This window comes from Melopsittacus undulatus, chromosome 10, assembly GCF_012275295.1.
Source record: "Melopsittacus undulatus isolate bMelUnd1 chromosome 10, bMelUnd1.mat.Z, whole genome shotgun sequence".
In the NCBI taxonomy this organism is placed as follows: Eukaryota; Metazoa; Chordata; class Aves; order Psittaciformes; family Psittaculidae; genus Melopsittacus; species Melopsittacus undulatus.
Genome location: NC_047536.1, coordinates 23,773,419 through 23,797,175, shown reverse-complemented (window position 1 = coordinate 23,797,175; position 23,757 = coordinate 23,773,419). Strand labels below are relative to the sequence as shown.

General features: G+C 45.4%; 1 protein-coding gene across 3 annotated transcripts in view; it reads left to right on the top strand.

The window, feature by feature from the left end:
• Positions 1-7,760, top strand: part of LOC101872730 (cadherin-4) — a 457,816-nt gene extending 450,056 nt beyond the window's left edge. For 2 of the 3 annotated variants that reach the window (XM_031047633.2, XM_031047634.2), the window contains 3 exons: positions 3,030-3,169; positions 4,990-5,154; positions 6,920-7,760. In XM_031047633.2, coding sequence (XP_030903493.1) covers positions 3,030-3,169; positions 4,990-5,154; positions 6,920-7,126 — 512 coding nt within the window. In that variant the 3' untranslated portion in view covers positions 7,127-7,760. The remainder of the gene's footprint in view (positions 1-3,029; positions 3,170-4,989; positions 5,155-6,919) is intronic. The other variant, XM_034066742.1, reaches the window with a different exon arrangement.
• Positions 7,761-23,757: the final 15,997 nt, after the last annotated feature.

Genomic DNA, 23,757 nt, shown 5'->3' with positions numbered 1-23,757 from the left:
CTGTATTCGTCTGGAGAAAGAGCAAGAAAACCGTGTTTGTGGCCATGCAGTCCCGTTCCTCCTCTAGCCCACCTGAGCCAGCGGAAGCATCCCTGTGCCTAGCCATGATGCACAATTCCTGTCCTTTGCTGAGTGAGAGATCCCAGTGCCAAAATGTTCCAGGCTGCTCCCCTCAGCAAGGGCATTTGTTGCGAACACACCACAGTTGCATACTCAGAAGAAGACTTGATATTCCTCAGTCCCACCACATTTGGTACTCTGGGATATGCAGGAGTGCTGTACTGGAGGCCACAAAGGTGATTTAAACACGGGGCTTTCCTTTTGCTGGTCTTGCATGAATCCACTGCTAAAATATGATTTAAAAAGTTGAAAATCCCATGGACTGAAATTAACTTTAGCTGAAGGACATTTGATTTAAGAGATTCCTTTTTTCATTTTCAGATACATTATCCCATTTTAAATTATGGGTTTTATTACAAAAACTTATTTTTACATTCATTGTCATTCTAATTGGCTTCTTTTTATCTTCAAGAGCTGCAAAAGCACTGTATCAGTGATGAAAAATGTAATATGTGATGAACAGTTTTCCATTTACATTCTTCCGTGTTTTGCCTCCTTTCTATCTGTTTTATATCGTGACCTCTGAACAATAGCCTGGAAAAAGACAGAAGCAGGGTTTTTTGTGCTGTTTGCCCATTTTTGAGTCAGCAGGTCAAAGTTTGATGGCTTTAAAAGGAAGAAGCAGCAAGAGAACAGATCTAAGGTTGCTCAGGTGAGGGAAGTTTCTGCCTTTACGTTTGCTCAAAGGTTTTTTTCTTCCCAATACCTGATGTATTAGCTGCACAAATAATACATTTAGGAAAGCAATGCAATAAAAAATTGTGAAGGGTGAAGACAATAGATTTCAAGGAAAGCTACATGCAGAGTGAAAATGGGTCGAGCAGCAGTAATAGCACTTCCCATTCTGCAGAGTGAATAAAAGGAAGGAGAGTGCACTACATCCACTATTGACACTTTGAAGGTCCCTTTTTTTTCCAAGGTAGCTGTAAAGGCATTAATGGCACAGGAAAAAAAAAAAACTACAACTGCATGAAAAAGTAGCATAAAAAAAAAGGGGGGGGGGGACTAGAAGATAAACCCTAGTAACCATTATAATATTGTCTTTGTGGAATAGGCAGGTATCTTGTTGTGAGAGACTTGAAAAGGAACAAGGAGAAAAGGACTTCAATAGTCTGCTAAATAGCTGAGGTTTTATACTGCAGATAAGAGTTACATTTTCTTCCCTTTTCTTTTTTCTCTCTTGAATAGATCCAGGATAAGCATTAAAGAAATGCTGAACTATCTGAAAACAATTCTGTTAGCTGGCAGGCGGGGATGGCAGCCAGTTGGCACACAATGGCAGTAATTAGCTGTCCAGTCCTCTTCCACTCACTTCACTGAATTCCTGTTGGGTATAAACACTTTGATGCTGGGAGGAAGAGCTCAGATCCTACTCAACACCTCCTCACAAAGTGGGGCTGCATGCTGAGCTCCTCACCCATGTCCCCAGGGTCTGGTCTCTTCTCTGTCCTTGTCCTTGGTGAAGCAACACCCGGGCTCAGTGGACAGGTAAAAAGAAAGAAAACATGGTTGCTTGTGCAGCTAAAAACCACAAAGAACGTTTGGGATCTTATGTCCTGCCTAGGTTCATTTGTGTTAGATGTGTTAGTTTGACATGGTCAAGAGCTGACCCATATGAAACAAACCTGGGCCACACGTTCCCAACTCCACTGTCCATCCATCTGTCCCTTCTCCAGCAGATTGCCTCTGTCACAGCTTGGTGTGTGGCTTGCATGGAGAATGGAGGGGGAAGCAAACACTAGGAGGTGTGACTGCATCAGCTGCTCAGGCTTAATTTCTATTTTGATGGCATTATTTGCAGCTACTGAGTATGAGAATGAAAACAAGCATATTAACAGGTTCTTGAAGAAGACAAGGTCTGGTTTCCTTATGTTAATGGAGACTTAGGTTCCCAGAGCAACTTCCACACAGTAAATCACAGGGAGCACACGACCTGTGAGATGTGAGTGGACTTGTGAAGGATGAGGTTGTGGAGCAGGGAGTCAGCATTCCCTTTGGGTAAAATTAAGCTGGGAAAAACTTCTCATGATTGAAGAACTGTTCATCTCTCACTGTTACTGTGCTGAAAGAGATTTGCCAGGTCCTGGCGTATAAATGCTGATGCCTGAGGAGGTTGGCTGTGTGCTACCAGATCAGCTCTCCCTTGTTCTGCAAAGCTACCCCTGCTCTCAGAAAGGATTTCAAATTATTTTAGAGTTGCTTTGCAAGTCAGCGGCCAAATGTGTATGCTAATGTCCTGGCTAATGTGATCTTGGAAATCTAGAAAGCCTTCCTCGTGTATCAAAGAAAAGTATGAAGGAGTCCAAATCCAATTACAGGACCCAGTGTTACACAGCCTCCACAAACCCTTGGCAAACTTCAAACAGCAAAGTGACTCCCATGACCAGGGCTTGTGACCTGAATGGGCATTGCTGTATCACACTGAGGGAAGAGCTGCTTGTGAACAAGATGTGGGCCATCTGTAGCTGTTTGCACCTCTGCATCTGTCTTCCCCCCACCTTTGTTTTGTGTCTCTGAATGAAATAAAGGTGGAAATGTAATCCTGAAAATTCAGGATTTAGATCAAATCTTTTCAGAAAGCTGCAGGTTTCACACTTCCTGTTTGCTTTCCGTTTGATGGTGTGTTTTACATCCGACAAAAATCAGCTGCAGCAGCACTGGTGATGGATCTTAAGGAAATGTTTATGGTGGAGGCCTGTCACAGCATTCACAGTTCTCACTGAGCTCTCCCTTATGAAGTAGAATATGCAATAAGACAAACTTTCATTCCTCTTACTAGCAGCCAGTGGGGTTCTCCATAGTGGAAGAGGGCAGATGAGGCTCTGGGTCATGCCACCACACTCTGGTCCATGTAGCCTGGACTTGTGCCATGTGTGCTCGCAGCTCACCCAGCTTCTTCCCTGTTACAGCCATGGTTCTGCTGTTTGTGGTGTGGATGAAGCGCCGGGAGAAGGAGCGCCACACCAAGCAGCTCCTGATTGACCCTGAGGACGACGTCAGGGACAATATCCTGAAGTACGATGAAGAGGGAGGTGGAGAGGAAGACCAGGTGAGAAGAGCCTGTGGGCCGTGGCCAAGGAGCAGCTGTGCAATCTGTACTGTCAAAAAGGGAGAAACCACAGTATTTTCACTAAAGTACTTGCAAAGGGTTGTGTTCCCTTTGTTTATGCCCAGGCAGCTTTATTGGCTTCCCTGTTGTGGCATGGACATCAGTGAGAGCCAGTGGAGGTCCAGGGGATTCAGCATGTCACTGGAACACTGGCAGTGGAGAGGACAGTGCCAGGAGTCTGATGCCAAGTGGATTTGTCTACGCCCTAGGCAACTTTCTGGGGAGGGACAAAAAAATCAATCCACTCCACTCATATTTGAACAGTATTTATGTCATTCCAGTCATTAAATTTGTGTATTTTACCATTCCCCATTAGAGATCTTATAAAACCCAGCCAGCAGCTACCACTCTCCCCAGAACCATGGCTGCAGGCACTTGCCTTGGCTTGCTTGAACCTAGAGCTTCTGTGGGATTTCCCTGCATTTACTTAATCGTCTCTAATGCTTCTTTAATTTCTTTTAATTTCTGAACGTAGTTTGTGAGAAGTGTCTAAATACATTTGGGGATTTTCTTTTCCACTGCGAAGCATACGGTGGCAAAGCTTTGCTTGGTGATGGAGCCCTAAGCCACAGGCTGCCTGAATGCATCAGCTTTTCTGTGGTGGCTTCTTCTTACAGACACCGATGCTGATGTTGCATGAAAACTTCCCTTGCCTGCACTCCTGGGATGTGCTTTCCCTCTGCTAGGGATGTGTTTCCTCAACTAAAACAGCAAGGTTTGGTTGCTCATGTTCAAGACACTGGGGTTTTTATTCCTACTTAAGTAAAGAGCCTGTGACACTCTCAAATATAATGTTCACACAAATTATGTGGCTCTGCATCATATAATGACTGTATTCTTGCTTGCTTCAGTCCTGAGGTCATGGTTGAGGGTGGTCCCTGTGGCATCCAAAGGCAAGCAGATGAGCCTGGAGCCACCTCGGGGAGCCAACACAGGGACTTTGTCCAAAACTTGAGAAGTTCCAATTGCACAGAAAAATCCTTACAATTGGCATTTCTTTTTTCTTGTCACTGAAAAGTTATTTATAAATATTGCTCCTGGAGATTCAATCATCCCTGTCTGAGCACAAGAATAGTTTCACCGGTAGAACAAAGTGCTGCTATAAGCATTCAAACCAGCTGAAGTATCTGGTTTCAGGCAACTACATTGTAGGCTTAAATATTTTAGAAAGGATTCGTTAAAAATAACAGCAAAGGAAGAGCAGCAAAACACCATTACCTACATGAATACATTTTTAATGAAATATTACCTGATTCTCATTCCTTGGTAGAAACCTATTCTGTTGGGATTTTTCATGAGCAAAAAGAACATAATTACTTTGAAAGACCTACATGCATAAATGCAATGTACATTTTAACGTTTTTACTTCTGTAGAAACGTAATTGCAGTAATATGTCTACCAGCAATGTCTTTACATTACATATTTCATCAAAAGCTATGTGTATCCCTGTGTACATGCAAACAAAAGCTATTTTTTTATCCCAAATATTTAGATGCCATGTGAAATATTCATGAGGTATTTAAATATTTGATTTTATTCATGTTTTAAGATACACTCTTAGGAGGTCAATTTTATGAGCTACTCAGAGGTCAGGTTCATCTGTAATTTAGATAGAGGGGCTGCATACTTGCTGATCAGATTTGCCATTGAACTTCAGCTGGAATAGGATTAGACCTCTCAACTTGTTTGTACATTGGGTGAGCAGATGATCAGAATGAAAAGCTCTTCATTTCACTCTGTGGCTTTCCATTTTTCACAGGATTATGATTTAAGCCAGCTCCAGCAGCCAGAAACCATGGATCATGTTCTGAACAAGACACCTGGAGTCAGAAGGGTGGATGAAAGACCTATTGGTGCTGAACCACAGTATCCTATAAGACCAGTAATCCCACATCCAGGGGATATTGGTGACTTTATTAATGAGGTATGTTCTGTAGGGTGTCTTGTGCCACATATTAAAAGCTTGAGCAGCCAGCTAAGATCAGCTATGCAACATTCTCCTGGCTGGATAGACCAAGTGATTCTATTACTCACATGAGAAGTCAGATGCAAACTAGGGGAATAAGCGGTATGGGCAAAGGACACAGGACTTGACCTAATAAAGACATTGAGCTTGTAAAAAGCTAAAGTGCAAGGAAAAAGCCAAAGATTCCTGATCTGTGGATCTCACAAATGCCATGCTTTTCAGCATCAAGGCAGTAGAACCTGATCCCAGTCTCCTTTGATTACTGGAAGTATTGCAGCTGCTGAAGAAAAAGCTTTATCTGGATGTGGACAAAGGAGCATCATCATCATAGGGAGGTGGTGGCAAGGCAGCTGTGTGGGTTCCCCAGAGACAAAGGTTCCATTTGGGACTCCTGGTCTTGTAATTATTTCACCAGTCTGTGCCTTCCTAGTAAGTTCTATTTGGTCTAAAGCCTCAAAGAGTTTACAGAACAGAGATATTCATCCGAGATGAGAGAGGGTTACTTTATTTTATGTTAGATTACTGCTCCTTTATCTGCTTGTACAAATATCTATCCGTTTAGTACTTCTTATCTTGTTTTGAGTGATTGAGTGGTTACAAATCAATCAATGCATTATTTCCTCCAGGACAAAACACACCATTCATTTCCTAAGTTAGAAAAACAAATGTTATAGCGATTTAATTCTATTATTATATCCACTTCCTGCTGTGCTTTTTTTCTTATTTTCATCATTAAAATGTCTTCTTCTTTTGCTCCTGCCCATCCTTCACACACATATTTACATACATCTATGTGAGTGAAGACTGGCTCTTACACACGCTCCAGCTGCTGTTTGCTGCGGTAATACCTGCTCCATCTCCCCATGCTGAGACAGGGGTTTTGGAAGGTATGAATGCAGAACATTTTGCTTTATTGCAGGTCTATTCCACCAGGCTTTTCCTGATGCTGGGCTGCAGTAAAGCAATTCTTTTCCTTTATATCCCAAGGCCATTTCCATGTCCTGCCTACACTGCTGCCCACAACACACAAGACCAGCAATGCTTCCCAACCCTCTGCCCAAAATTTCATAACCCAAGTCTCTCTTAATTGCAGATTTTTGAAAGGATTGATGTTTGAGTTTTTTTCCTAAAGGAATACAAATCATCAGAATTAAAATAATGGTTATTAATTGGGTGCTGGTCATTCTTGCACTGGCCAAGTGGGAAGTCTTAACAGGCAACCCCAGAAACTAAATGCTGTCCAGGACTGAAAGCTTTTCAGTTTCAAACTTGGATCCTTGGAAATAACTCCCCTCCTGCTCCATCTATCTTTTTTACAGTGATACTTGGAGATAGTGGGCTTCTGCTGGGGGCATACAGGAGGGCTCAACCAGGGGGGGTATCCAAACATGGGGAAGCTGCAGAACCCTCTTTTTCACACCGTCATTTCTCTTTTCCCCATCATCTTTTAGCTTTGCTATAGGGATCCCAAACATGCCACCAGCCCAGATCCTTACCCAAACACCCTTTCTTAGAATCATAGAATGATTTGGGTTGGGAAAGACCTTAAGATCATCCAGTTCCAACCCCGGACACCTCACACTAAACCATGTCACCCAAGGCTCTGTCTAACCTGCTTTGGACACTGCCAGGGATGGAGCATTTACCACTTCTTTGGGCATTTCTTAGCACCATCACCCTCACACCTATGGTGGGTACTGACAGCCTGTGTTTGCTCCTCCAGGGCCTGCGTGCGGCCGACAATGACCCCACAGCCCCTCCCTATGATTCCCTGCTGGTGTTTGACTATGAGGGCAGTGGCTCCACTGCTGGTTCCGTCAGCTCCCTGAACTCCTCTAGCTCCGGGGACCAGGACTACGACTACCTTAACGACTGGGGGCCCAGGTTCAAGAAACTGGCGGACATGTATGGGGGAGGCGAGGAAGATTAAACTGACCTCACATTATTTAAAAACAAATATAAGAAGAAGACAGAAAATAATATTAAGAAAAAAAGAAGAAAAAAACATAGAAAAAACAAACCCACAGACGACATTAACAAAAAGAGCCGATGCAGAAGCAAGAACTGTACAGATGTGGCAGCTTTTTTAATTAATATCCCCTGCTGACTGTGTTGTTATTTTTAGTGGTGACATAGGAGGTTTCTTTTTTTTTCCCTTTTTTTTTTCCTTTCTAATGTTATTTTTTAGAATATTGAGCTGTCTCGCATGAACACTTGTCTCTGCTGCAGGTTTTTTTTGTTCTTTTGGTTTGGTTTTTTAATGTCAGCCGGGATATTGCTCGTTTACCTGCTTTATGACTAAAGAGAGTGAAAGGCACTCTGTCTTAACTTGAATTTCTTAGAACAGAAGCACTGTTTTTAAAATATATATATATATATATATTTGAAAGTGCCTTTTGGTGCATGTATCAGATTCCCTTCAATCTCAGGAGTGACGAAAACAAACATACAACCATCCTGGGCAGCACTCCCTGTGACCTTAAGCCAGTTCTAGCTGGGAAGGATTTAACAAAAAGGAACTCTGGAGATTGGTTCTTTTTTTTTTTTTTCCTTTTTTTCTTTTTTTTTGCCTCTTTTTTGAAGGGGGTGACTCGTTCTGGGTGGAAGAGGATGGGGGGGTCGGGGAGGGGGAAGATGTTTTGAGTCAAAATCTGAACAGCCATCTTTAAGCCTCAGCAGGTGGTGAACTAGTCATCATGTTGTATATAATTCAGTGTTATCAGATGCAAAATACAGACTGGGGGCTCTGCCATCACCTGGTCACACTCAATGTAGCTGCATAGAACTATAGCATTGATAAAGCCTTTGGTTATTGCAACAGAAATCTCCAACAGCCCTTGCCTAAACCCTACAAAGTAAATCATGACATGACCAAAGGCCCAGTTGTTTGTTTTTATGCTATCAGTGTCTGTTGGCTCCCATGACCTCTGGAGTGATGTAAATACCAGCTGGGTTGGGTTGTGGTGTCCTGCATCCCCAGGGATTCCTGCTAGCAGGAAAGCCAGCGCTGTTTTCCTGGTGCAAGCAGGGGTTTGTGCAGTGGCTCTGCTCAAGGCCAAGGCAGCGCGAAGGGCAGGAGCAGTTTATCAGCACTTTTGCCATCCGTAAGTATGAAGTTAGTCTAGTACAATATTAATGCCTTGGAGCATTAGTAGCCAAAGCTCAAGAATATTGTGTAACTCAGCTAATGTGTGTCCTTTCTATTTGATGGGTAGGCGCTGCTATCTGTAGTAAATGTGGTTTTTTTTGGAGGAGAAGTGCAACAAGGGCCTATTAAGTATCTTGTGGTTAATATGCTCAAGCATTGCCAAGTAAGCAAGAGGTTTTGCAGCATCCAGGCATAATTAAACATCAGTATTATAAATGGTAGCATACTACCTAGTTTATATGTAGGGTCAGTTTAACCAATAACGAATAGTTATTAGCTTTTTTATTACATTTTTCCTTTACTGATTTGGACTAGTGGGTTTATGTCTAATGTTTGTAAAATGATTTAGACTGCATGGATGTGTAATATAAACCACATTTAATGGATTATGAGCCACTTAATTAATGTGCTATGAAATCTTGGATTACCTGTGTTTTATATTCTGCAGACGATTTTGCAGTGGGTTCGCTAAAACTTGTAAAAGTGCTTAGATATATTTTCATTTAAATCCAAGAATGGGCACAATATTGGAAGGTGATTATCCAGGGGATAATCATGCTTTTTTTGATATCTCTATTAATTCTCAAGTTGAACGCTAAGAGTTTAAAGGGGGGTGGGAGGAAAGTGAGAATGAGAGGATGAGAGCTTGCGATGATGAGTGGACGTCATTTCAGAGGGTATAGTAGGCTGCAAGATCGTCTCTATAGATTTTTGAAATGCTCCTGGTGCATTTTATATTTCATTGTATCATATTTTCTATAAAATGCAATTTCTGTAAATTAATGAGCATTTGAAATGTGTCTTGTATGAAGTGGAATGTGGTAAAAGTCTGCCCAAGGGGACTCCAACGTTACCAGTATGTAAATAACTATCAAGGATGCAATCTTTCTTTTTGTCCTGGTCAGTCAGTCGATGGGACAGTTTGTCCTTTCACAACTCTCTCACCCAAGTTCTTGAGGAAGCAGGAATTGATGGCTTGGGCCTCAGGAGAGGGACGGCGCTGCTGGCAGCAGCAAGGCGAGGACATTGTGCCACACAGCACATGCCTCAGCCAGAATGAAGTACAGTGCCTGGTAAACTGCTGGCACCTGATGCCTTCCCAAATTCCTGTTCCATTGTTGAGAACTCAGTTGCTTTTGTGACCATTATGAAAGTCTTAGTTTGCTTCTGCCACATTCTGTCCACCTCCTCCTGGCCACTCTCAATAAACTTCACAGCCTTTGTCCTCAGCCGGCTGGCACAGGTGGGCTGCATTGCCTTGAGCCACTGCTCTCTACCTATGGGCAGGCTTGATTCTTCCCCTTTCTTTCTGAAAAGCCACAGGATGGAATATTTCACCATCTAGGCTTTGCACCCTCACAGAAGCTGCCTGGTCACAGCAGAAGTAGTGAATAATAAAAATGCATTTAGTGTTTCTTGCTGATGACTACCCGCCAGTGTTTTGTGTCCATCACCATAACGTCATCTCCAACTCCAGAGAAGGACGCGGATCAAGGGCTGGGGTGATGCTGATGGTTCTCCATCCATTGGGTTGCTGCTGCTGCTGCCTACCAGCTCCACGTGGCTCCTGGGAAGCTCATGTGGATCCCATGATGCCAGATGGGTCTCTGCTGCAAGCCAAGCTATGCTATCTACCTGATACCGTTTACCCAAAAGCAGTAGCAAAGTCCCTGCTTCAGAGCGTTTGGTGCCTGCTGTCTTCTGCGGCTTTGGCTGATGTGATGGATTTCAGGTAGGGAAGGGAGTGGCAGCAGTGCGGGATGGCTGCTGTGGGGCTGAAGGGGCTGGTCAGCATCGCCCTGCTCTCACCCACGGGGATGTGCCACACAGTGACAGGAGCCACTTGGCCATGAAGGAGATATTATCAGACATCAGCTTGTCTAAACATTTTGGGCTTTTAAGAACATTTATGCAACTTTAGTCAAACAAAACGGATTGAGTAACTAAAAATAAATCAACCTATTTCCATTTTTTTTAATCAGATATTTTTTCTGCAGCATTTGCAATCCAGCCATTCCAACTCCAAAAGCCCATAAATCAAACCAACTAGTTTATTGTCTTTTGAGCCAGTTCTGCTCAGTCTCCCTCTACAGGACCTCCTCCTCCTCTTCCTCTCCCTCTTCGTCCTCCTCCTCCCTCCATCACTTAGCTTTACAACCACCCAAGTAAACAGCAGTATCAGACCCCTTTCCTCACAGTGGGAACAGCAGAAGGTAAGCGAGGAGCACATCCAGCAATGAAAATAGATCACTGCTTGCAAACATTTTTGCTTGTCAATACTATGTACAGATTATAATCCAGCTAAGAAAATTGACATTAATCCAAGGGACCCCACTGAAAAGGTGACTGCGTCAGTGCTCTGTCCTCCCACTCTGATCCTCATTCGCCATTGCCATTCACCTCTGGAGGTGACAGTGGCTTACAAGGAGCCAGGCTGGGGAAACAGCAACTCTGAAGGTACAATTCAGGTCACAGAAGTGGTTAATGCATTGAGACCAGAATCCTTGCTCTCCAACAAATTTAAACTAAAGCATTAAACTTAAACTAATTAAAGAAGCTGTGCCCACACGTGGAAGTCCCCACTCTGCACACCATGCAGCAGTGGGGAAGGACTTGCTTTCAGGCAGGTGGAAGGGAGCCCATTCCCAAATGCCACTGTCACCACCATAGCCCATAGCAGTGCCAGGGGACACCACAAGAGCTCTCCACGCTAAGGGGTGGGGACAGTGAACTGCCAGGGCATTGGGGCACATTGGATACCTCCTAGGCATGAAAACTGCACATCACCAAGCCAAGGATCATGCAGGTCCAATGCTGGCAGAGTATGCCCCACACCTCAGTGCAGCCTATTTGTTATGTAGCCTGTAAACAGGGAAAGCATCAGAGAAGGAAATGCTTTGCAAGGCAACGAGGAGACTCAGCAGGTAATTAATGACAGTGAATAGGCAAGTCTGTTCTAGGTGTCCTATGTGCTAGTCATAGTTTGGCTTCTGGGTTTGCATTTTTCCATATTTTATATTTCTTTCCTTTCTTGTTGGACCAGGCAATGCCATTGGTGGATGTAAGATGGTGGTGGGGAGTTCACTCACCTGCAACTGAGCCACTTTCAGCCTCTCTCATATTGGGTGTAGGGGTAGTTGTGTCCAAATCCAGCCTCCAGGAATAAGTGGGACTCTAGGAAATGGCTGTACATCTGCAACTGCTTTGCATAGGGTAGATGGTCAGGCATTGGAGAACAGCATTGGTCAGTGCAGGGTCTGTACAACACAATATGCCAAGATTGCAACTTCGTTTAGTCTCAAAAAAAAACATATTAAAGGTAAAATATGGGACTTTTATTGTGATGTCTTGGAGCTCTTCATTTAAGTGTGAAAAAAAAGGGGGGTAGGGGGGAATGCTGTATAACAAGGAATGCATATGTTTAAAACAGCAGCTAGACAACATAGGTGTCTCCCACACGGAGTTAACTCAGTTCCACGGGGAAAATAAAAGTTCTTTCTAGTACACACCAACCCCATAAGCAATTGCTCACACCCTGTGTACATAATGTAGTTAGTGCTTGAAGCTACAAATCAAATAGAGGCAAAAAGCAACAAGAACATATAGATGTGTAACTGAAGCACTTTCTCTTCTTTCAATTCTGATTTTGCATGTTTCCTTTTCCGATGGAGAAGCTGTGTAGCAGCCCGCATGACTGTGGTTGTTCTCAAGGAAGACTTCTGCCGTTCTGCTGTATTCACGCTGAAGCGCAAAAGCAGTTTGCATCCGTTAACCCAGTTCAAAAACCTTTTTTTGTAACCGTCAACAGCACAAATCTTTTGTATTGTCGTTTGTACCATTTTTGTACCAAAAACAAATGAGGAAAAAAAAGAAAAAAAAAAGGAAGAAAGTCAATGTTTTCAGTGTGTTTTTAGTGCCACTGCAATCTTGGTTTCCAAACTGAGTGACGGGTTTGCTGATTTATTGTGTATCAAAGCTGAACTGGTGCACTGACGTCTGGCTTCAGTGTAATAAAAATAAAGTCCCCCTTTTGAATAGTCTCAATTGCTTTTTTAGTTTGTTTATTATTTTCATGTTTCTTATTTCCTTTTCCTTCCCCACATGCCCATCCCAGCTCATTCATCACTAATGTCACACTTACACACCCTTGCAGTGACTGGTAAATGGTAGCCTGGTGGCAGGTGTGAGTCTTACATGTGCAGACACCAGTGGGAGTCTGGGAGGTCTTGGGTGCTTCTGTGTGTGTCTTTAATTCCTTACAGCAAGAAGTATGTCTTTGCCCCCAGCCCTTGTTGTTTCAAGTAGCAATTCCTCCCACACCCCCATGCAGACATGTTTGTCCTGCACCGAACTGCTGGTGCACATCAGTTAGGTGGTGATTTTGCTCCTGCAACACAAGATCTTAGCGTGTTAGTGCAATTCAGGCACATTCTAGGGTCTTTACTAGCACATTGGTAGTCCCCATGGCTGCTGCACCAGAACATTCAGCCCCTTCCCCTGCTCGCTGCTCTGCAGCTCTGCATGTGAGCTGCAGCACTCCCAAGAGCAGCCAGTCCTTTTGCTGCCAGGAATGGTTTAAAAATGTTTAGGGAATGACCCAGCACTCTGGGCCAGCTGATGCCCAGAGGAGGAAGCCTGAGCTGGCTGCTCCCAGTTGTATTTCTCCATCTTCTCTGCGCAGGCAGAAGCAAAGCCATGCGATTAGCACTGGCAGCAGCACACATCTTCCTGCATGGCCTGAGTGGCTGGTTGGGTTCCCATCACCCTCACCCCAACAACAACCCACATGAGTAGTGACAGATTTGATCAGGTCCTGGAGCTGATCAGGGGCCAGGAAGGACACACAGTTCCAGCAGGATGTGGAGCTATTCCAGCTGAGTGCAAGGAAAAGCAATGCTGTCTCATTTTTAATAAACATTAAGATGAATGCAAATCCTGTACATGGCAATTTCCTTTTCCCTGGAGTCAGCTAAGAATATTTTATTGCTAGTTTTGCTAATTCTCAAGCTGCTCTCTTTCTTAGAATCATCTTTAACTCCTGAATAATGCAAGACTCTTGCATCACAAATATTAGTTTCTGTTACCTACCTGTGGAAGTCTGGGCCCTCATCATCACATTATTAGGCTCTTACCTGCCTGCAGAGATTCTTGTTCCTCAAATGGTTTAGCTGCGTGCTTAACTTTGACCACTGTGAATAGTTTTACTAAGCTGATGGAAACAGCCACCCTCCCCTAAATCCATGGACTTCTGTACCAAAATTAAAAATAATAACAATTACTGTTACAGTTATTATTATAGCTGCTTGGGTTGGCTAGGTTTTCTTCTCTCAAGTCAAAGGCAGATGCCATAATTTGCAGTAGAATTTGGCTCAGATCAAACCAATGCACATGGGGATTATGTTTTTTTCCTTCATTAACTAAATAACTGAACTTTGTTGTTCAGACTAAAGCATCTGCATTACCCACACAATTTCCCACATATATACACATCTTTTTAAAGACAGCAGGTTTTTTTAACCAAAACCAGAGTTAAGAGGCACATAAGCAGTTTTAGGTAACACAAAAAAGACCAAACAAAACTTTCTATGTAATACTATACTATTGTCAAAACAGAGGAAGCATTAGGTTTTTATTAACCACTGATGAAGCTGTCTCATTTGCAAATTCAATTCCATCTATAAAGAACAATTCACACGGCTGTAACTACTGATGCTCAGAGGTCCTGTGTGTGAGCAGGAGAGTGCTTCAACTGAGAAAATGCCCAGCTTCCCTTCTGCCCAGTGCTAATATGTACTGGTGCTAACAGGAGCCTTGAGACTGAGCTTTGGCTTCTTTTGTTGTTGTTGTAATAGTAATAACATTAATAGCATTAATAGTATTAATAGTACTATTAGTAATAGTAAAAATATTAATCGTGAAGAAGACCTCATGGACAGCTGTACTGTGCAGTAATCACTCTCCTTTTTCCAAGCAGGGTCGAAAGTGCATCAAAGGACTGAGATGTGTGTGGGACAGACAGGGGACACTGGAACACATAGACAGCTTTGACCAGTTACCTAGAAAATACTCCCAGCACTTCTCTTTCCAGCCACAGCAGCACCATGCCATAAATACTCATGAGCCAGAGCAGCAGCATCCCTCATAATCCCAGTGTAAACGGAAAGGCACCTAGGACAAGGGTACCCAAAGACTCCCAAAGGGACCAGCACTCACATGGGTGCTGCACTTCTGCTCAGATGAAAGCAGCGATGTTTGGGGTGTTATTTAAGATGTTCTCCTTTCCCACCTGGGCAGATCCTGGGCATGGGGGGACAGAATTAATGACACAATAAAGATGTGCAGGTCACTGCAGAGCAGGGAGGGCGCTGCAAGTCAAGGAGAGGGTGGTCAGATGTTCCCATCCTGAACAATGGAGCCTGAGAGCTGGGACCAGATCAGTTCCCGAGCAGGGACTGAGCCACAGGCATACAAGGGCCTTTGTGGCATCATTTCACACCAACAAATGCTTTCTCCTGAGAGAGCTGTGGGATTTTCCCCCCTCCCCTCTCAATGATCAAAGTACAGCTTCTCCACACTCAGCACCACAGCACAATCCACCTCCCTGCTCATCACCTCACACCCCCCCCCCCTTCCCCACCTTCTTCCTTTAATGAGAATACTCTTTTTTAGGTTCTTTTTTTTTGCTGCAACGCTCTTCTGCAAGTGGGGAGACAGCAGCAGGAAGTGGCTGTGGGGAACATGAGGGCTGGGCTGCAATCTAGCATGCCTCCAACCCAACAACAAGGGCCCTGTGCCATAGCAAGGGCTGTAAAATAAGTCCAATGCAACCTCCTGGATATTCCTGGGTTCTTCCTGCAATGCTTGCTGATAAGTTTGCCCTCCCTGCCATTGCCCACTCAGCCCCCTCTTGATGGAGATAAAAGGAGTGGGAAAAGGGATGTCTTGGTCAACATCTTTCATCCACCTTTTAATCCAGCCTAACCCAAATGACCCCAAAGCTTTTCTGAAATGCCTGGGGGCTTTGGTGAGCTGTGCTCAGTTGACAGGGTTAGAAGGGAAAACTTTGCTTCAAGTAAGACCATGGGTTTGCATTAATTAGTGGACCAGTTGCTTTAGGAAGGGCCGTTTCCACCTGCAGCATAAGGGAATCTGCCCCTCTCTAGCTAACAGGGAGGAGCAGGATCTACCTTAAATCTGGTAACAAAGATATCAAAGAATCATCACCTAGCACCCAGCCACTGTTAAACTGAGCTGGGCAGCAGGGCACAATGCTCAGGATGGGAGATCAGAGGGCAAGGATGAAGAGCTGGGCTGGCCAGTCTGGCCACCATCAGTTCAAAGTACTTCAAACCTCTCTTGGTTTGAAGAATTAGTGCAGCCCCTCTGGTTTATGATTATCCTGGCTCCCTTTTAGCCTCCAAACACTTGCAAATGTTTGCAAACATAAATCAATGGGTTAATGCTCACCCCAGAATAGCAGTTTTCCTCTGAGAGATTAAAGTCTCTCTATCCGTGCTGGAAGCTGCCAGAAGTGGATTGTCAAAAATCCCTGGGAGGCTGCAGAAGGAATAAGGCAGAATCGGGTCTCTGTCAATATTTCCATTCTTAATAAACTAGATTTATAATATCTGAGGCTGCATGGAAGCTTTATCCCTGAGCACATAATGGCCATGCCATTAACCTGTGCTATCTATAGCTGAACTCATTACTTTATGAAGTACTTTGAGTTACCTTGGAGTACAAAAGGTAACATAACTAATCCTGGTCTGTGAAAACCATATTGATTGGAATGTAACCGCCAGGTAATGCAAGAGCATTTATAGTCCTCTGCAAAAATGCAGTGTGAGTGCTTGTTGCTCTGCACACAATACCCAGCCCTTTGCATCAGGGGTTTAACATCCTATCATCAACCTCTGTGGCACAAGCAAGGTGGGGATAAGGTGTCCTGCCATATCCCAGACAGCTTTCCCCAGGTGAATGTATGGGGTGGGATAAAATCCAGTGCCAGACACTGCTGACAATGTCTTGTGCTGATGAGACCATGATGTTGGTCCTATGTAAGTGCTTCAGGTTTGGTCAAAGGCAAAGGCTTTGCTGATTACTTAAAGATGCTGGATACTTTTTATATCCTTGGTTTACAGCCTGAACTTTCCAGAGTGCACACTGTCTTGCAAATGCCTATGCGGAAGTTGCTAAGGCAGTCCGTCATCACCCAGTTTTTACAGCTGGGGTACCAGTAAGTGCAAAGCAGACATATATGTCTATATATCTATGTGAAGACTCACTGGCCTGTGTCGTCTAGCTGTTCCCCAGCTGGGTCCCTGCCAAACATTTATCATCATGAATCTCCTTTCACATCACACCTTGAGAAGGAGCAAATACATTGCTTTAATATAGTACTATTGATCCCAAGAGCTTAAAACAATAACCATTGTATAATCAGAATTAACTTTTTTTCTGGGAACTGAGTTGCTTTTAGCATTTTGTAGGGACAGAAAGAAATTCGGCATCTTGAGAAAAAGGCACACAAGACTCTGGGGAAGAGAGGATGTAAGAATCAAGCTCTACAAACAGCCCCGAATCCCAGACCTCAGGAAAAAACAAAGTATGTCAAGGAGGAAATACATCACATTACTATGGTACTGCATAAAATATTTAACTTTTGAGTACATTACCAAAGTGGTTTCTTCTGACATTACATTTGTGCCCTTGTAAATGACATGCAGTCAACAGCAAATACCCATCCCAGAACGAGCACACATCGCTGCAGTGCAGCGACCGTGCTGGCTCGGGGGACCCGGGACAAGGCTGACATGAAATCTCCATTACCTCAGCTCCCCAGGAGGGTGTGCCCAAGTGAGATGCCACCACGACCATGTGCTGTGCAACACCCCAGCTACCAGCCCTGACTGAATACGCTCCTAAGTACATCAGAGTAGGAAAACATGCATGTACAGAACACTTCTGTTACCTAAGTGCCTCTGATCAGAAGTATTATTCTCATCTTCCCCTGTCTTAATGCAAGGAAGTGTGCAAATAGAAAGTACGGCTTTACCACAGGTATTTAGCCATCTGCAATTAGGCAGTGCCTCGCTTCCAAACCTTATAATAAATAGAAGAGGAACAACCTTTTCCTTGCTCAAAATAGTTTACTGAACATTTCACTGGGCATGTTGGGTTTCCATTTGTCCTGCTTCAGCTTGCTGCTTGTCACCTCTCTTTGTTCTTAACACTTTGCAGAAGGACCTTGGTGGCACTGAGGCAATTGCATGTGCAGCAGAACAGGGGACCCACTCAACTTCCCATTTTGCAAAGAAAACACCTTTTCAGTTCAGCAACCTTTTCACAAACAAATACATTACAACACAAGCCCAAAACAGCCCTAAAAAAAAAGAAACCAAAAAACTTTTCAACCAGACTTAGCAAATAAAAAATAAAGTGAGACTACAGATAAACGGAAGCTATGTCCAGTCACTGCAGGAGCCACGGCCATGCCACCCCTCCCCAGACGGAAGCTGGTACTATGTGCTCCTTCATCTGGGCTCCTTCCTTCTTGGGAGAGGCTGCAGTAAACCTACAGACTTAAGCCAAAGCAGAAGAAGGCTTTTTTTTAAGAGAAACTCTCCATTTCATTGCCTCAGGACAACATAGATGAGCAGCCAAAGGGCCAAGGCCAGGCACAGCCTGCCTTCTGCAGGGCAGGATCCTCAAGGATCACTTTTCTCAAAGCATCCTAATAAGCACAGATGAATAACGCTGAGGCTCCTTTTGGGGCTAAGCATGGAGCAGAGGGCAACACTGGCTCTTCTCCAGAAAGGAGCTGTCTTTTTAACAGGGTTTCTAAGGAAAAGCACCCCTGTGATGCCGGCATTCCCTTTCCTGCTTCCCTTCTGCTCTGCATGGATCACTGAACTCATTGATGAGGAACAGCTAAATTAAACACAGTCAGAGAGTTAAGTCCCTGCACTTTTTGTGACAAATAAGGGACCAAAGAAGAGCTTTGTCAGCTCAGACACTTCATTCAAGGAGCAGATAAACAAGAATTTATATAGGCAAAAATGTTTCTCCATGGCAGTGACCTTAAACATGCCCTGAACAAGGACAGAACCTCCAAGAGGATTTACAGCCAGCTACAAGGAACCATGAGGAACCCAATGTCTCTTTGCATTGGCACTTGTGAAACAACTTATTTCCTATGAGGTTACCAGCCAGCATCCCACCAGAGCCCAGAGCCACTGATGGAGAAATAAACCTTGTTTTCCCTGCAAGCAAGGCATGGTAACACGGGGTGAATGGAGGAGCAGTGTTGGACCCCAGGGTGAAGGGCTCAGCAGGACAGGGAGCATGGCAGGACCCAGCCCTGTGCCCAGGCTGTGAGAGGGCTGCAAGGCTGTGGTCCAGGGTATTTCAAATGCCTGAAAATCATCCCTTGGGCTGTGTCCTAGTTATTAATAGGAGCTTATTCTTGAAAGTCTCAGTGGGATTGGAGCCCTGCTATGCTAAATCCTATGCTAACACACATTAACAGCCCCCAGACGGGGCTTGCTTCTCAAGTTGTGATTTAATGTCCACACATAGATAGCAAGTTGGAAGCAATCCCTCCCTGGAAATGTGTTGTAGACCTTAAAATATGCATTGCCATCTCTCTCTTGTTTTGTTATGGGTTTATGTAGCTTTTCCTAGAGTGAGCTCTGGCCTAGGCAGGGTGATGCCAAGGCACCAGTGGAACACACTTGGCAGCTGATGAAGTAATCTCTCTGCCCAAGAAATGCAGTTTCATGATGAAGACAAAGTGTCTGGCCTGGCTGGGTGATCCCGCACAGGCTGCCCACTCCCAGGACAGTCTAATGCTGCTGATTGCAGACAGAGGGTCTTTCGGACTGGTTGCATTATAATTTAATCCATCCTTCAGTGATTTTAGTGCTCAATATTGTTGTTATTTTACACCTCAGCAGAAGTTCATGAAGAGCAAAATGAGGTTGTAATACTCTAGGGGAAAGCTGGCAAGAGTCACAAATACATCTCTGTGGAAACAGATTTAAGCTTAGGTCCAAATAATTAGTTCTTTACCCAGGCCTTAAGTTAAGGAGAAAGTGAGTTCATCTGCAGAGGCTGCAGAATAACTTCCTGGGAAGCTGTGTTAGGCTCACAGGTTTTTTTCACACTCATTTGTAAAGCAGAGGCTCAGCTCATGGTCAGGAGCTGGAACATGGAGTGATGGTGTGGGCAGGATAACACAGTGCTCCTGCCTGCACTGCCAGGAGGAGCTTTTGCATGAGCATCAGAGAGACCCTGGGCTCTACACTGATACTTATCTGGATAAAAAGGGGTTTTCCCACTTTGTTGTGATGCTGTCAGCTTCCTGCTGCTGAAGTACAAGGGATGCTTGCTGCAGAAAGTGCAGCAGGATGGGAGGAGGGAAGATGCACACACGGGGAGCTGGTTTAGACCCAGCCAGTAACTCAGTGCCACAGAACTGCTCACTCACCTTGATCTGCTATTAACTTTAGTTAATAACTAAAATGAAGTAAAACATAGTGATAATAGAAAGAATACCAACAATAACAATAATAGGGAAAAGCAAGAGAAGAAATGAAAGCTCAGGAAACACAAATGATGCACAACACAATTGATCACCACCTGCCAACCAATACCCAGCCCGACATGAGTAGCAATAGGCTCCTCCCAGCCAACTCCCCCCAGCTTTTATACTGGGCATGATGTGCTGTGGTATGGAATATCCCTTTGGCTAGTTTGGGTCAGGTGTCCTGTCTCTGCTCCCTCCCAGCTTCTTGTGCTCCTCCTCACTGGCAAAGCATGAGACTGAAAAGTCCTTGATCAGAATAAGCATTACTTAGCAACAACTAAAAACATCGGTGTGTTATCAATCAGTATTGTTATCAGATAAAGCTGAAACACAGCACTGCAGCAGCTACTAGGAAGAAAAATGACTGTTATAGCTGAAACCAGGACAGGAGGTCCAACTGTATTCCCAGCAGCAGACTTTTGGAAACTCAGTGATGAATTAACAATGTCTTAAAAACCTCTAAGCAGAGACACAGCTAAGAAAAGCCTCTTGGCGCAAACAGCATGAAAGAATTGGGAGATAGTGAGTGAAGTGATCCCTGTTCTCCCATGGATTGCTCCTTGGCACCTGGATAATATCTCTGTGGAAGAGTCCATGATGCAGAGCTGCTACAGACCAGTGAAATGCTGGGCTTTAACTGGGTTTTAGCTTATTGGCACAGCATCCCCCTTCCTCACATAACCAAAGCAAAAGTAGGGCTGAAGGATCCTCTATGCATCAGCCTTAGTAACAGGTATGTGCTCAGAAAAGATCAATTTTCATCATTGCTCTCCTCTGTGACAACAGTGACTGAAGCTCTGCAGGGCAGGTGAACACACTGAAATGGTGCCAGAGAAGGAAAAATTGAAGGAAACCACCCCGTGAAGGCACCCAAAGGAGAGGAAATCAGCCTGAAGAACAGAAATTTAGTTACCTAAATTTCTCAAGCTCACAAGGCAGGATAAAGCTCAACCCTCCCCTAGGCAAAAAGGATAAAACCAGTCCCATTACACTGAGCCACTTAAAGCTATTTGAAACATACCCGCGGTTCCTGTGAATCTGATGGCTGCTGCACGGGTAGGAATTCCCCCCCCTGCATTTACTGACTTTTATTCCAGGAGCATGTGCTGTGGGATTTCAGCTCATGGGGCTTTTTTTCCACACTTTCCCTCTGCCCAGGAGTCCTTCTGTTTTGCGGGTGGTTCCTGCACAAAAGGAAGAGCTGGAGCTGTGCAGAGCTCCTGCTGTACTGCACACACCTCCGAGAGTGCCTGGTGTTCACCCAACTTTAAGACCAGCCCTTTGGTCTTGAGCATCGAGCCCTGCACCACCGCACAGGAGACATGGGCTGAATTTGTCTCTCCCCACCCCAAATCCCAGGGAAGAACCCAGCTCCCCTGTAGCTGAAAAATCCAGCCCCAGAAGTTTCTGTTTGCTTCCCACCATTCCTCACTTCCAACAGAATCATATCCCACCAGCACCCACTGCCCTGCTCCCTCCACAAACCTCCTCTTGGAGACTGTCTGAAAGAAAGAAGATAAATCCTTCAATACACACACAAGCTTTAACTCCCCCTTTGCCCACAGGGAGCTCGAAACCACCATGCTCACCATGCAGTGTCAGTCAGGGAGTTTGCTGTGAGCCACAGAGACCTGGCAAACTTGGCTCATGCATCATCTCAAGCAGAGCAGGATGGGGAGTTGGGGGCAGAGGCTCTGGAGCTGGCATACAAACCTCTGGGAAAGGGGCCTCTGCTGAGGGCTGAGCACACTCAGTGTATGCTATTGCAATATAAGTAGTTGTTAAATGCAGTTTTCTTTCACATGACATTACTGACACAGTAAGGTCTGATAAATTAATGCCAATCTGCAGCTACGAGTTCAAGCAGTTGCAAGTGAATTTGGAGTTTGGACATGCACTGCCAACTGCTATTGTTCCCGATGCAACAGCTAGGTGGGAAATAGAAATAAAATGAGACACGAGCCAGTGCTGTGGAGCCAGCACCACCCTGTGGCGCCTGAGCAATCCCTAATTCCTCCCTCCTGGGTTTCACTGTCTGTGCTCCAGAAAATGTGCTTTCATGCAGCTCAGGGCATTGCTCCTCTGGTGCCTGTTCACCCCCAGCAATGATGGAGATGTCCTTTGAGCCTGCTACCACTAAACACCGTCTCTTCGGCGCTGTGTATTTCATGGGGCTGCTCTGGTTTGAGATGTTACACCTTCCTCTTCACCACTCTCCCTCAGGCACCAAACCTCCTCTCAGGCATGACAGCAGAGGACTGACCTCCCCTTGGATATCATTACTCACAGTTCAGCTCACATGGCCTTTCTCCACAGGCTGTTTTCTCCATTGCTGAGGCACATTTCACAGCTTTTTTCTGTCCTCTCTGAGCCCAAATTCCATTCAGGTGAGGAAAAGAAACCAGCTGAATGAGACCTTCATATTGCTGGTGTCAGTGTCTGCAGGAGATGCTCCATCCCTGGCACTGTTCAAGGCCATGTTGGACAGAGTCTTGGGTGACATGGTCTAGCGCGTGGTGTCCCTGTCCTGCATGGCAGGGGGTTGGAACTGGATGATCTTAAGGGCTTTTCCAACCCTAAGTGTTCCACGATTCTGTGACCCTCAGACCTAAGAGGGCACTTCCATTCCATGCAGCTTCTCCCACCCTCAGATGAATATTGCAATGATCAATTTCCTGATTCAGCAATGGGAACATGGCCAGGGCATCCAAATCCAGCAGGACCAGTGGCTGCCATGGTGTGCTAGGGCTGTGCTGGGGCATCAGGGTGACAAGTACCATGCAGGAGAGACATCAGCTCTGACATCACTGTGCCACTCGCCCTGAGGCTCTGTTTTCTGCCATGTAATTGTGCAACACTTCCTCTTCCTGTGGTGAATTTTGCAGCTTGCAACAAGTGCTGGTGAGGCAGCAGAGCTCAGGAGCATCCCCTTCACCCGGCCCTGCTCAGCAGTGCTTCCTCCAGGAAGGTGAGGGGACCTGGGGACACTTGGCTGGGATCTCTTTCCTGGCTGCAGGGCTTGGGGAGCTCCTGGCAATATCCTTTGGGGCAGAGGCAGCAGCAGTGGCTTGTGGTTGATGGCACTGGGCTGGGGAACCCCAGGGCGAGGGCACTTGTGAGCGTGGGGCAGGGGGAAGGAGGTGTTTCAGCGGTCATGGGGGTGTGGGTCCCATCCATGGAGCAGGGGCTGCACATGGGCACAGACAGGGGGATGGGCTGCTCAGCCCTGCCTGGCAGAGCTCTGCCCTCCCAAAGCATGGTGACTGCAAAGAGCTTCATGAAATATTCACTGTGCTGCCTGAGTCCCCTGGCTCAGGATTTAATGGAGCTGCTGGCGCCGGCCATGCAGCCTCCAGTAGAGAGGGCACTGGGGGGCCTGGAGGGTCCCCCCAAGCCTGCGGGTGAGGAGATGACATTTCATAGCTGCTTCCTGCTCAGGAGCACCCGTGTCCGTGTTTCCGGTGTGGTTGTGATAACTTGTTTGTGCTTCTCTTCAAGAAGAGCTGTCAGTTCGGTTGTGTTTTGGAAGGGCAGGCTTGCAGCACGACCTGCTGTGGTGACCCAGGATCATCCAACCACTCCTCGCCATCTCCTGCTTCTGCTCCTTGCTCGGGCACCCAGAGCAGCAGCCTTGCTGTCAGGTGTGTGTCCTGTGGCTCCTGTTTGAGTGTGGTTGGTTGGACACCACGGCAAGCAGGTACCTCTGTGCTGCAGGACCCATGGCACCCAGGCGACTGGGGGGAGCAGAGGGTAAAGGCAGGAGTGGGTTTCTCTCCTTCAGCTTCCCCAGTAGAGAGGAGACGCCCTTCCTGCTTCATCTCTCCCC